This window comes from Chironomus tepperi, unplaced genomic scaffold (genome assembly GCF_022539635.2).
Source record: "Chironomus tepperi strain 1889 unplaced genomic scaffold, CSIRO-AGI_Ctep_v1 contig_244, whole genome shotgun sequence".
In the NCBI taxonomy this organism is placed as follows: domain Eukaryota; kingdom Metazoa; phylum Arthropoda; class Insecta; order Diptera; family Chironomidae; genus Chironomus; species Chironomus tepperi.
This window is the reverse complement of record NW_027226366.1, coordinates 502382-514859: the sequence shown is the minus strand read 5'-3', so window position 1 is coordinate 514859 and position 12478 is coordinate 502382. Positions and strand designations below refer to the sequence as shown.

The window sequence follows — 12478 nt, the reverse complement described above, 5'->3', positions numbered from 1 at the left end:
AATGACAGTTGATATATTCTATTACAAATTTAACTGCTGCAAATCGTTATTTGGTTCTAAATTTCCACTAATCAGAATAATAATCTCTAATTTCCTTAATTAAATCACAAAATACTACAATCAAAGTACATATCTCATCGAAATATCAGACAAAGTGTAAACAAATCACAGCTTCTGAGTAAATCAATGTTAAGAGAAATTGTGCAAATTCTTAGAACAAATGATGACACATAAGATTCGTATTGGATTTGTTGCTATACGCTAATAGTTTGAAAAAATGCTAATTCAATATTAATCATTCAATATATATGGCAATCAAATTGTTGTTGGTCGAGTGAGAGGGAAAGAATTTTAGAACAAGTTTGAATTTTAAAAATCCGTTATGGAATGTTGAGCATTTGGATAAATAATTGGAATTCATTTATGCCATTTCCATTCGTTTAAATAGCATTAATTATACATTTTCTCTTAAAATTGCAATATTTGCAATTATGTCAAGAGTCTGACACGCGATATTTTGTTTAAATACCATTTAATAAAGGCGTAAGTCAAAGTTAGATCGATGAAATGAGCTAGAATTGGCGCAAATAAATCTGAAAAGCAATAAAAAGGATGTCAATTATTTTAAAACAAATTTTTATATTCATTTTTTCAATTTATTTTTTATCTTTATTTTCTTTTTTAATATTATAAAGACATTTCACAGATAATTTATTTTTTTTTTTTTGTTTTTTAACAGTAAAAAATCATGTTGTGGTTTTTTGAAGAAAGTTTAATTTCATTATTTTTCCATGACATATGAAAGATTGGGGGGTATATAGCAACTGAATTACTGTTTTCATTTTTTATGAGATTTTCCTCTTTTTGTATGTTTTCTTTTTATTTTATTTCTTCTTCTTTTGTATTCACTGGACTCATTAGATAAAAAAAAAGTTAATTCAAATGAATTTTATCTTCGATAAACGCAAAAAGAAAAGAGAAAGAAAAGAAAGTAAAATATTTTTTTAAAAGTAATTTGTAAGAAAAAAAAATTCATCTCCTCTCTTCAGATTTTTAAAAAAAGTTAAATTTGAATTTTTAAAAAATTCTTAACATTTTCACTTGTACAATTATATCTTCATATCCATCATCCGGGTCGCATTCAAAGTTATAAAAAATATAAAAATTACGAAAACTTATTAAAAATTTTCATCAATATTAAATTTTAGTTGCAATCATCGACTTCAAAACATATTCATTAAGATCACATTATTTGCTTATATTTTTTGTGATTTTTTTTTTGTTGTCGCGCATTTTCTCAATTTGTTTGTGAGGGGATTATGGGCTATCATTAATGCCTTCTTGTCACAATCATGTAAATATTTTTTCTTTGTCTTGTACTCCATAATATTTTTTTTATCAATTTGTTTGTCATTGTTTAAAATAATGTCCAATATTGGTGATATTTGGGTCAGTTTTATATTAGTTGGCACTCCCACCCTCAAATTTCATAGCTGACTGTCAATATTTACTTCTTTCTGGGTTATCTTGGAAGGTAAATTGCATTTAAAATGCGCAAAATTAGGATCCAGGTCGACTTGACTTTGTCATTAACCTGGATTCATTGAAATCCGGTCTAACCGGTCTACGCCGCGTGCCTTCCAGACTGGTGACACATCATTGCAAAGGCAACTAGTAAAAATCCAGAACTAATGCTATTAGTATGATCAAAGAGTGATCAAATGACAAACAGTTCAGTTCAGCATCTTTGACTTAGTAACTAAATCCATTGGCTTGATGTGTTGTTCAGACTTGACTCTTAAGAATTCTTGAGATTGAGATGGCATCGAGACATTTACTAAAAATTCTCAAGGTCACCATCACGAAAAATTAAAAAAATTCGATTCAGTCTCAAAAAATCTTTATTTTCAGAGTTCCTGTCAGAACCTGCCGGAATTTCGTGACCGAACTCCAGTGAAAACCTGTCTTCACATTGGAATCCTACAAACTCTAGTTCAGTAATAAAACAGCAATTTTAACAGTCAGCCACAACTAAGAAGGCTGTGACACTTGAAGAAAACTAACCAAAAATCCCAAAAGATGTTCCAAAAATTTTCACAAAATTCCAAAGACATGAAACCTTTTCATCATATGAGAAAATCCCAAAAAAAAGTCAATTTTCAAAAACTATGAAAAAGCTTCACATCCTTAGTCGAAAAATTTCTTTAATTAAATTTTTAGTAAATTTCTTTTTTATGTATCTTATCATCACAAAAGGCTGATGATTTTTCAACAATTAATTAATTACTTTTTATTCTTTGAATATTAAACAAACATCAACCTCATGGTTCCAAGACTACCTGAGAATAAAATGGCAATCACTTTTGTAGCTTGTATAAAGTAGTTGGACGTGACTACTCTGACGAATTTAAAATTTGCACGTAAAAGTACGGATTTGTTGTTGGTCAAATTTTCTTATTATTTTTGATGATTTTACCAGCACTTACATGATTTATTTTTTAAAAATTAATTTGAATTGACTTGTTGTTGGAGATTAATGGATTAATCTCACATCCCGAGCAGCAGAAGTCGGTTAATCGATCGACAATCTGATCCAAGGTCGACTTGACTCTGACATGATGTAGGATTCTGTTTAAATCCAACTTCATGTTAGAGTCTCGACGACCTGGTGCTGGATTTAGGATTGATTAACCGACTTGTGATATTCGGACATACTGGATGTAATACACTCATGACTTCATTTTTCACAGCAATAATGCTTCGCACTTTTCACTTCATAAGCTTATATAGAATTCTTTATTTTTTGTTTTTCATCCTTTAAATGTCTTTATAGAAAAAGATATAGGCATGGTATGGAATAAATTTATTCCTTTTTTTTTGCACCGGCAATCTCTTGAGTTTTCCGGCTAAAAACTTCTTTCTTCTTGATACTTTTTATTTTTGTTGAATTTTTAATAAGACTTTTAATGAAATTCACAGACAATCCCCAAATGAGAAAATGCGCTCGTCGTAATTCTCCTTTTACGAACTTTAATAAAACTTCTTCATTTATATAGACTTATTTTTTTGTATTATTATTTTTTTTAAAGGAAAGAAATAAATTCAAAAGGTTTGAGGCAAAATTAGTTTCTTCCCTTTGTTCACCATAAGATCACTAAAATTTATATTTTTTTTTCTTCATTTCACACTTCATTCTTTCCTCATATTTTTCTTATATCTCTTTAATAAAAAAAATTTAATTCAAACAATTATGCTCAAGTAATATTAAATTCCATGTTGAGAGTTGACAGCCGGTTGAATTTGATCATCATTTTTCAAATTATTTTTCATGCCACTGATGAATGATGAACTACTACACATTATTATTTATTAAGTTTAATATGATTTTAATCGATATTTCCATTGGATATTCTAAGAACTAGCTAAGTAGTAAATTTACTTGAATTTAGTTTTTGCTTTCTGGATGTTGTTTACTTTCTGGATGTTGAAATTAAATAATATTTGATGTCAAAGATCAAAGATTACTGATCTTGTCATGATCCAGGATTCAAAAAGATCCAGTAAACTCAAAAATTAGTCACTGAATCGTTAGTACGCATTTAAATCAAGGATAATCATCCAAAAATGCAATCCAAATCCAAGTAACATTGGAAAATTCACTTCTGAACTACAATTTGTTAAATTAGAAACTTTTTGATTACATTGATAAGGTTTTTTATACAAAATAAAATTGATAATTTCGCAGCCAATGGACATTTAGCCATTAGATTGCACATTTATGTCATCAGTAGCAATCATAAATATTTGACATGATTTGATAAAGAAGTCCAATCGACTCTCAACTCTGACTTAGTCATGGTGTCTTAAAAAAAAGGTTTTTTTCTTTCCTCGCATATTTCTCATCTCTTTAAATATATAAAATAATGACTTGAAAATCCTAACAATTTAAAAAACAGTACATGCAAATAAGATTCAATTTTTTCTTCTTTTCTTTCATATAAATTTTTTGTTTTTCATTTGTTTTGTTGATGTTTAATAATTATTAATGTTTTATTATTTTTTTGTTTTGAGCGCGTGCCCATAAAGCTGTTCAAATTTCACTTTGCATCCTTTTTGTATGTCTCGCACAGCTCAACTTAAACGCATTGTCAAATTTGAAGAACTTCTGTGCCGCTTTAAAAAGAGTTTTTTTTTTCATGTTTTGACAAAATTTTTTAATTGGATTCTTTTGTATTGTTTCATCTAACATTTTTTTTGATCACTACTACGACGACATTTAAAGTTTATATTAAAGATTTTTTTTTGTTTTGTTTTTTGTGTTTCATTCACATTGAATAGTTTTCTAATTTCTTTTTTTTTTACTTGAAATGATAACTGGGTTGTACTATCGCAGCCATTGACACTTTACCTGATTATGACATTGTTGAACTGGAGCTTTCTCTTGTCGATAAATACTCTCGTAACGGATGCTTTAAAGTTGTTTGTAAGCTTTCATTATGCTCTTCTAGTGAGTTTGTTCTATAGTGAAGAACAAGTTCTTTTAATGACTTATAGATGATGAATGGTTCAGCAAATCCATATAATCCGTTTTCTGTTTGATATATCATACAGTGATTCACTTGCTCATTACACATAATCGACAATGCATACGCTCGACTTGCTGAGCTTGGACGAATTAAGAATGTACCAGTTGGTGCTTCGGCTAATACACGCTCGGCATCGGAACGAGAATATTTTGGGAAATACCAACAAATTTCAGCAAATGTATGTTCAACATTATCCTGATTAATCCATGCACTTGTCCCCTCTTCTAAAATTCTCTTTATCAATTGATCGGAAATATTTTGTGTTGACATCATTTGCTTCAATCGCTTCTCCTGACGTAATAATGCATTAATTTCTAATTTTAATTTGTTAATATCCATTTCTAATTTCTGGTGCTGTCGTCGTTGAATGTCCAGATCTGATTCCAGATTCCTTTTGCAATCCTCTAATGCACTCAAACGATGCCTAAGCAGTTCACTATTCTCATCCAAACTCTTAAATTCATGAGGCTGTGCTTCTTTTCGATAACGTTCTTGGATTAGCATTTGTTCCTTAAACATATCCTCCGCCTCCTTAAATGCATCTTGTGCTTGGCGTTTAAAACCAATATCACTTTCCGTACGTTTATAAACATCCGACAATTGCTCCAAACTATGATACAAATTCTTTATTTCTGTTGTAATATCGACAAATTTTTGTACCAATGCATCCTTATTTTCCAATAAATTTCGATATTCTTCATCATGTGAGAATCGCGATACTGGATATAATAATTTAACATCTAAAACTGAATTGTAGTCTTTTAATGATCTTGTACGATGAAAATCGATGAGCTCTACAACAGATGTGAAATGCACGCTCTCCTTCAAGAATCCATAACGACCGGAATTGTGAAAAATTTTGATGACACGATCTGTTCCATCCTTTTTTAATGTTAACGTATATTCACCTAAAAAGACAATAATACATACAGAGTTTTAGTCATATGTCGATAACTAGCAACAAAATTGTTTTGAATTGAATCATTTTTTAGCGAATTATTCATTATAAATTCACATTTTCATTATTAGACATTATTTTATAGCAATTCAAATGAAAATAAGTAGAGCACTCATTATCAATATGAAAGTTATTTTATTGCTATGCAAAAAATTGATGATTCTTTAAATGTGCAATATTTGCAGCTTATTTTGTTTTCAAAAACTTACCACATCCATTCGATGCATCTCGTACTAAAAATGTACCATCACGAGCATCCATCAACTTTTCTTTAACCTCGTCACGCGATATATTGCCCTTGGGGAGGAAGAATAAAGAATAAAAATTATATTATTGCACATGCATTTTGTAAACGGAACTAGCTATATCAAATAGCATCTTTTTTTATGTTCAGGAATTGAACTATTTATTCTTTGGAAAAATCTGGATACGTACCCAATACCATTCAGCATCATGTAAACACATACTGTCAGGCTTTGCGCCACTCGTTGGTGTCATTTGGTTTGATGAAGTTGTAAGTGGTAGTGAGCCGATCGACTTTTGTTGTGATGATTGTTTTCCTGGCATAGCTTGCTGTTTCATTTGTCCAGTATTTGTAATATTTGCAAGTGTAGAGTGTGGATTCATCATCGCTACAGTATAGAAATTTTCTTGTAATGGTTGTTGCTGAGTCGGCTTTACTGGATACGGAATTGAATTATAATGTGACGGTTGTGAAATGTGTGGCTGTGGTGAGACGACTGCCGATGGTTTTATCACACCAATTCTTGATGAGTTCTTTCGTGGTGGCAGAGCCGGTGCACAAACGAAATCTGGCAATTTGATGTGCCAATCGCCATGTAGAAGCAGCATTTCCATAATCCTAATATGTTCTGGCGTATTATAAACTATTTTAACAATGTCAGGCCACATGGGCCGAAGAAAAATATGACAGAAACATTGTACTAATGGTAGCGGCAATTCTTGAATGCCGCGTTCAAATTGCATGCAACAAATACGACACAGATGTGCCATAATCCATTTTAAGGTCATGCGATGGTTTTCAGGCAATTCACTATTAATTAAATGCATCAAATGAACTACTGACTTATCAGCATACTGCTTAAGAATATTGATGAATCGATCATAATACTCGACGGGTACCAAGGGATCGGGTAATTCCCTTAAAAATCTTTTCATGATGCTAACTAAGTATTGAATTTCATATTTTGTTAGATCGATTTTCAATAATTGATCATTTGTTGTGTTGAGAACATCCCTCAATTCGATTAAATTGTCCAAAGGAATTTTTGTACGATATAATTTGTATAAATCGAGATTTGTTTGTGTTCTAGCTTGTCGTTCTATTTCCGATGTAAGCAAAACTATTATTAACGGTGCTTCGGATTTTGCATCATAGGATAAACTCAAATCTACGCCAAATATTCCGATATTGTTGCTGTTACTACTATTATTAATTATTGATGATGTTGATGATAATGATGATGATGATGGTGGTGGTGGTTGTGGTGGAGCATCAGTAGATGTTGGAATCTATAATAGAAATCAAGTTAATTATTAATTGCTTATGTCCATATTTTAATTTTAATAAAGTAATGTAAATACGCTCTCGATTTGTGCAAGGAACAATTTTAAGACTTTTTTTTCATTTCATTTCATTCATTGAGATAGATCGAAGAATAAGAGGAAGGAAAAATGATTTAGGAAGTTTAACAGATATTGCAGCAAGTGTCATGATTACCCGCACGTATTTAAACTATTCGATTATTTGAGATGCAATAATGAACGACTTAATCATCTTTATTGTATTTTATTATCAGTATAATTTTCTTAATTGTGATGTCCTTCTCGCGTTCCGCACGTACATAGAGTACATGATTGTTTATTTAGAGAATAATCGGGAATACTTAGTAATAATCGGGTATCAATGTGTCTGCTTTGCTGATATATGCACTATATTGACGACTTTAATACTGCCACAAGCTTCAAATTTATTCAATTTAATGCAATAAACTTTTTTTTTTGTTCCTTACTAATGATTTTATCCAGAACTCATCGACATTTTTTTTCATGAATGGACGCAGCGTTGCATTCTAGAATTTTTTTGCAAATTTATTGACTTTGGTCGTGATTTTTTTATTACCAAGTCGTTGCTAAGGCTTAAATGACGAAGAATGGGAAGTAATAATGCTTATACTCATTATCTGTTTCAAGGGCATATCTAAAATTATGAGGAGACCGATCTGTGTAATTGCTAGAAGCTATTCAGGATACTTAAAAGCAAAGCTTCAAGCTCGAGAATTTGATAGTCGACGTTTTCATACAAAATCTGGGTCGACAGTGAGGTCTACTTTATACTAAGCAAGATATTCTTATAAATAGCTCAATTTCATCTAATGGACGTCAATTGATTCTGATTTGCTCTTAAACTGGACACATTGATAAGTTGCAACCACGACATTGTGTCAATCAATTGCTTATTTCGATCATTTTTACCGACTCGCTGCCTCTTGGCTCTAAGTTTCGAGAATATCCCTAAAAGACAAAGAGCATGATTTGCAGAAAGACAACTTAGATACCTATAAGCGATCTCTCTGTCTGTTAAGATATAGTGACAACATTAAAATGCATGCTGAACATCTGTCTGTCATATCATGATTGCCTAGACACTAGATAAGACTGAGATTAGATTGAACATTCCCGAAAAATCCCCGTCCAATTCTCTAAACCGCAAAAATGATAATTCCAACACTGCATGTAATGCTAAATGAAAATCATCCGATAAAAATTTTCACGTAGATGATCTTTGGACTTTTTAATTGTGCTACGTGAAATTTCACGAGTTCCGAAAATAAAAAGGCAAGGTGTAAATCTATCAAACCAGCATATATTAAAGCGAAAAAAATATTTCAAATAATCCAGCATAAGTTTATGTTTATGTTAAAGAAAAGAGAAAAATTTATTATGAAAGATTTTAAACATCCGCTTCCGAAAAAGTAAAAAAGAGAAGAGAATGTCGAAAGAGAAACAAATTCCGTGTAATTGTTGATAAACTGTTACCGAAAAAAAATACTAATCAGCTTATTTTATTTTATCACAACATGCGTACAGAATTAAAAGTAGGCAAGATGTCTAATAATTAGTCACAATAACTAAATAGAGGGAGTCATTCTAAGTTTAATAGCGACTGTCTTATCAAATATTCTCTCCCCGTCCAAGGTTTTTGCCCGATAAGATTATAAAGTAGAAAAAAATGAAGCAAAAAAAAAAAAATTAAGGCAAATTTCACACTTCCAAAAAGATAACAGCGATAAGTATTTTATACATGATTTCGCGTGGAAGTTGACTAAAATTTATCAATAGACCAAAACTAGTGCAACTTTCCCGATCCGAAAAAGAATTCCAATTTTTAAAAAAATGACAAGCACAAAGGAACCAAATCTCTTTTTTTTGCCCAGGCATTCTCCATAAGAGCTATTTCTTTTTTCCAATTTTCCTTCCTTCCTTCTTCTTCGTCATCATCCACAAAATTATTTTTCCTTTCCATCTCTTCCATGTAATACATAAAAATGTAATGCCTCCTCTTTCTCGTCGTTCACTGCTGACTTTTTTTTTAAAAAAAAAAGGATTTACAAGAATGTAAAAAGAGAAAGTAAAAGAAAAACTGTTGATGAAGAAGAAAAAAAAAGAGATATTGCGCAATGGAAGCATGAACTTTTGGGGCAAACGCAAAAAGTAGAAAACCGGTAAAGTTAAAATTGATGAGAACATCCTTTTGCTGTATGTCATTCATTTAATTTATTGGTGGTGTATATAATAGATCATAAATATATACAACTTAAATTTAATCGCTTTGGATCGCTTTATTAAGGAAATATAAAGAAAGAACCAAGAAGAGAGAGAAAATGAATGAAAAGAATTCAAACTTTTTTTTTTTTGCGAACTGTATGTATATATTAGCACGCAAGATTATTAAAAAAAAATTGTGCGTAGTTTGTTGTCTGAAATGTGTTTTTTCGGCAAAAAAAAAAAAAGTTCTTCTTTGGTTCCTCTCTTCATACACCTCTAAAATACTCTTTTCTTTTCTGGTTTTTAATATATATAATAACTATATATATACAGCACATACATATATTAATACTATTCTGCGCAATTTCTTTTCATTAAGTTAACCTTAATCAATAATTTTGACTTTTTAATCGTCCCTAAAAAGGAGTCAGCATGGTTCATAAATTAATAAAAATGTGTGTATGGAATTGCGATGTGCTATATACACACTCTCGCACATATGAGAAGCGAGAAAAGAAAAAAAAATTATATATATATTTATACATATATTCAAGGCTTTCATCTAGTTATCGTCGTATAAAAATACATATATGTACATATACATCAATTCATGTAAGATTGCTGCAAAAAAAGAGCTTTTTATATAGAAAAGAGATCGCCGCACACACATGTAAATAGATCTCGCTCTCACTTCGTCACTCACCATACACAATTTAGAGTGAAGTTGTTTAATTCGAGCATGCTGACAATCATTTTTTGTCATTAATCTAATTTTTTTTTGCTGCTGCTGCTTCTATTTTATGATGAAAAATATAATATAAAAAATCTCTTTTTTTTCGCTGTTCCTCATCTATTGTTTCAGTTTTCAAAAAAAAAAGGCACCAAAAATGAGAATATATTTTGGTATGGAATTGTTTCCACTAAAATATAAAAAAAAAAATCCACACCGAGTTATAGAGGTCGAATGAATGAATACCGAATACCGGTCACATCACATCACTTGAATACATTTATATAAAAGCGATGTATGTGCTCCGATCTTTATATACAATGTACAGTAACTAAGTCCGTGTATATACATTTTTTTTCATTCTCTATATATATTATTTTAAATTATATATTATATTATAGTTTAAGTTAATAAAAAAGAGAGAGCGAGAAACATGAGTTGAAGTGAAATAAAATTAAAATTCACAAAAGGTACATATATATATAATATAATATAATATATATCCATGAATAAACTGTATGTATATTGGCAAAAAAATGGTATCACACTAAAGAAGAGAAGAGTAAGTGAGTGAGTGAGAGAGAGAGTGAGCTACTGATAAAATGCTAATGCAAGATAGCAAATACTGATCGAATGCACAATATACAGTATTCGTCAAACAAAAAAAAAATTTAAATTTAAAAAAAGGAGAATATATTAGAGATGTGGCTATGACTCTTTTTCACTTCTTTTTTTTTATTCTTGAATACCTTTTTTTCATATTTCTCTCTCTATCTCTCTTTTGAAAAAAAAAGAAGTATGAAAAAGACTTGTGTAGAAGTATTTGTAGAAAATTTATGACAGCGCATTTAGCTAGTAAATCGGCAAAAAGTCTTACAAGTCATTAAGATGTGCAAAAAAAAAAATCTTTCTTTTTATGGATTATGAGAGACATTTCACTGGATCTTGTCGTATGAAGGTTGTTCACTTTATAACTATAACAACAAAAAAGTAGAGCATCTAGGCAGCAATTTAAAGCTCCTAGAAAACCCTCAAAATCATTAATTCCTCAATTTACTTTCCCCATATATAAATATATATTCACAATTAAATTTACAGTACAGCTGACACACAAAGAACACTGACAATTACTCAACCCGACATTGGGATTCGTATAGCAACAAAGTAAAATGACTAGAAATGGAGTCTAATTTACTTTAATAGACAGACAGACAAATTAGAAACGTTTCTAACAAAAAAAAAGTAAATTTTTTTCGATGAGCAAATGTAAAAAAAAGAAGTGAGTAAGTGAGATGGAAAGAAGAAAAGAAATAATTTGAATATTGTGTGACTATTCACTTAAGCACAATTTTTTTTTCCTTCTTCTTTCATATAAAAATGCAAAACTTTATAAAAATAAATTTTTTTTTGTAGTTTTTCTTTTCCTCCTTTAACAATTTAAATTGTTAATTTGCATTTTGGTCATAAAATAAAGATTATACTTTTTTTTCTCAATTGGATGGATGGAATGAAAAAAAAATTATGGTGGAGGAAAAAAAAAGTTTTTTTTAATCGAGAGTTTGAAAAATTGTAAAAATTTTACTACTTACTTGGGCCATGTTTAATTGTAAAATACTACTAAATTTATTAAAATTTGAAAAGCCTAAGTTATCAAAATCAATTTTTGAAACACATTTCTTAATTTTTTTTTTTTTTGTAATTTTTATACGCGATATATAATTATTGATTTTTTTTTCTTTCCTTCAAAATTCTATCACAAAAATCATTTGAACAGAGACTTTACTTAATGACTATAAACCGAGAAGAAAAGTAGTAGAAAATTATTAAACTTTGTTTGAATCACGTTACACAGTATAGAAATATACAAATCTTAATATTAATTCACTTTTCTATATTAAAGAACTTAATTTTAATTGGATGTAGAAAAAACCTTCATTCAAAGTACTAAAAAGTATCGACTAATTTTTCTTCTCTTTTAGTATAGACAGCTGAGAAACGTAAGTTCGATTTTAGTACTCCATTTTGAGATTTTCGTAAATTGACGTTAAAAACTTTTACTTATAAGAATTACAAAATTTTGATTAATATGTTCAATTGATGTCAATTATTGTGTAATTATGAATCTAGACTGAATATTACTCAGCCTGAACTTCAAATATTATGAAATTCTCAATGATTTCCATGAAATTTCACAAACTTTTTCCTTAAATTCACTTCAAAAACCTTTTAAATTAACAATAAACAATTCTAAGCTTCCTGCGATCTCAAAAACATTCAAAATTCTCAAAAACTATAACTACCCAAAAATGAATTTTCCGCACATCTCCCAACCACCCAGTTCATAAAATGTTTAGATTAGCACACAAGGGATACACAAGAATTTCTCAAATCTAAATTCAAAATAATTTTGACCGT

The 12478-nt window shown here is 29.8% G+C and overlaps 1 protein-coding gene across 1 annotated transcript; it reads right to left on the bottom strand.

Moving 5' to 3' along the window:
• Positions 1–3040: 3040 nt before the first annotated feature.
• Positions 3041–11932, bottom strand: Pi3K21B (phosphatidylinositol 3-kinase regulatory subunit alpha). The gene is made up of 4 exons (XM_070641164.1): positions 11653–11932; positions 5980–7077; positions 5754–5841; positions 3041–5494 (listed from the first exon to the last, which is right to left on the bottom strand). The coding sequence occupies exons 1-4, from the start codon at positions 11659–11661 to the stop codon at positions 4413–4415; spliced, it is 2277 nt and encodes a 758-aa protein (XP_070497265.1). The 5' UTR covers positions 11662–11932; the 3' UTR covers positions 3041–4412.
• Positions 11933–12478: the final 546 nt, after the last annotated feature.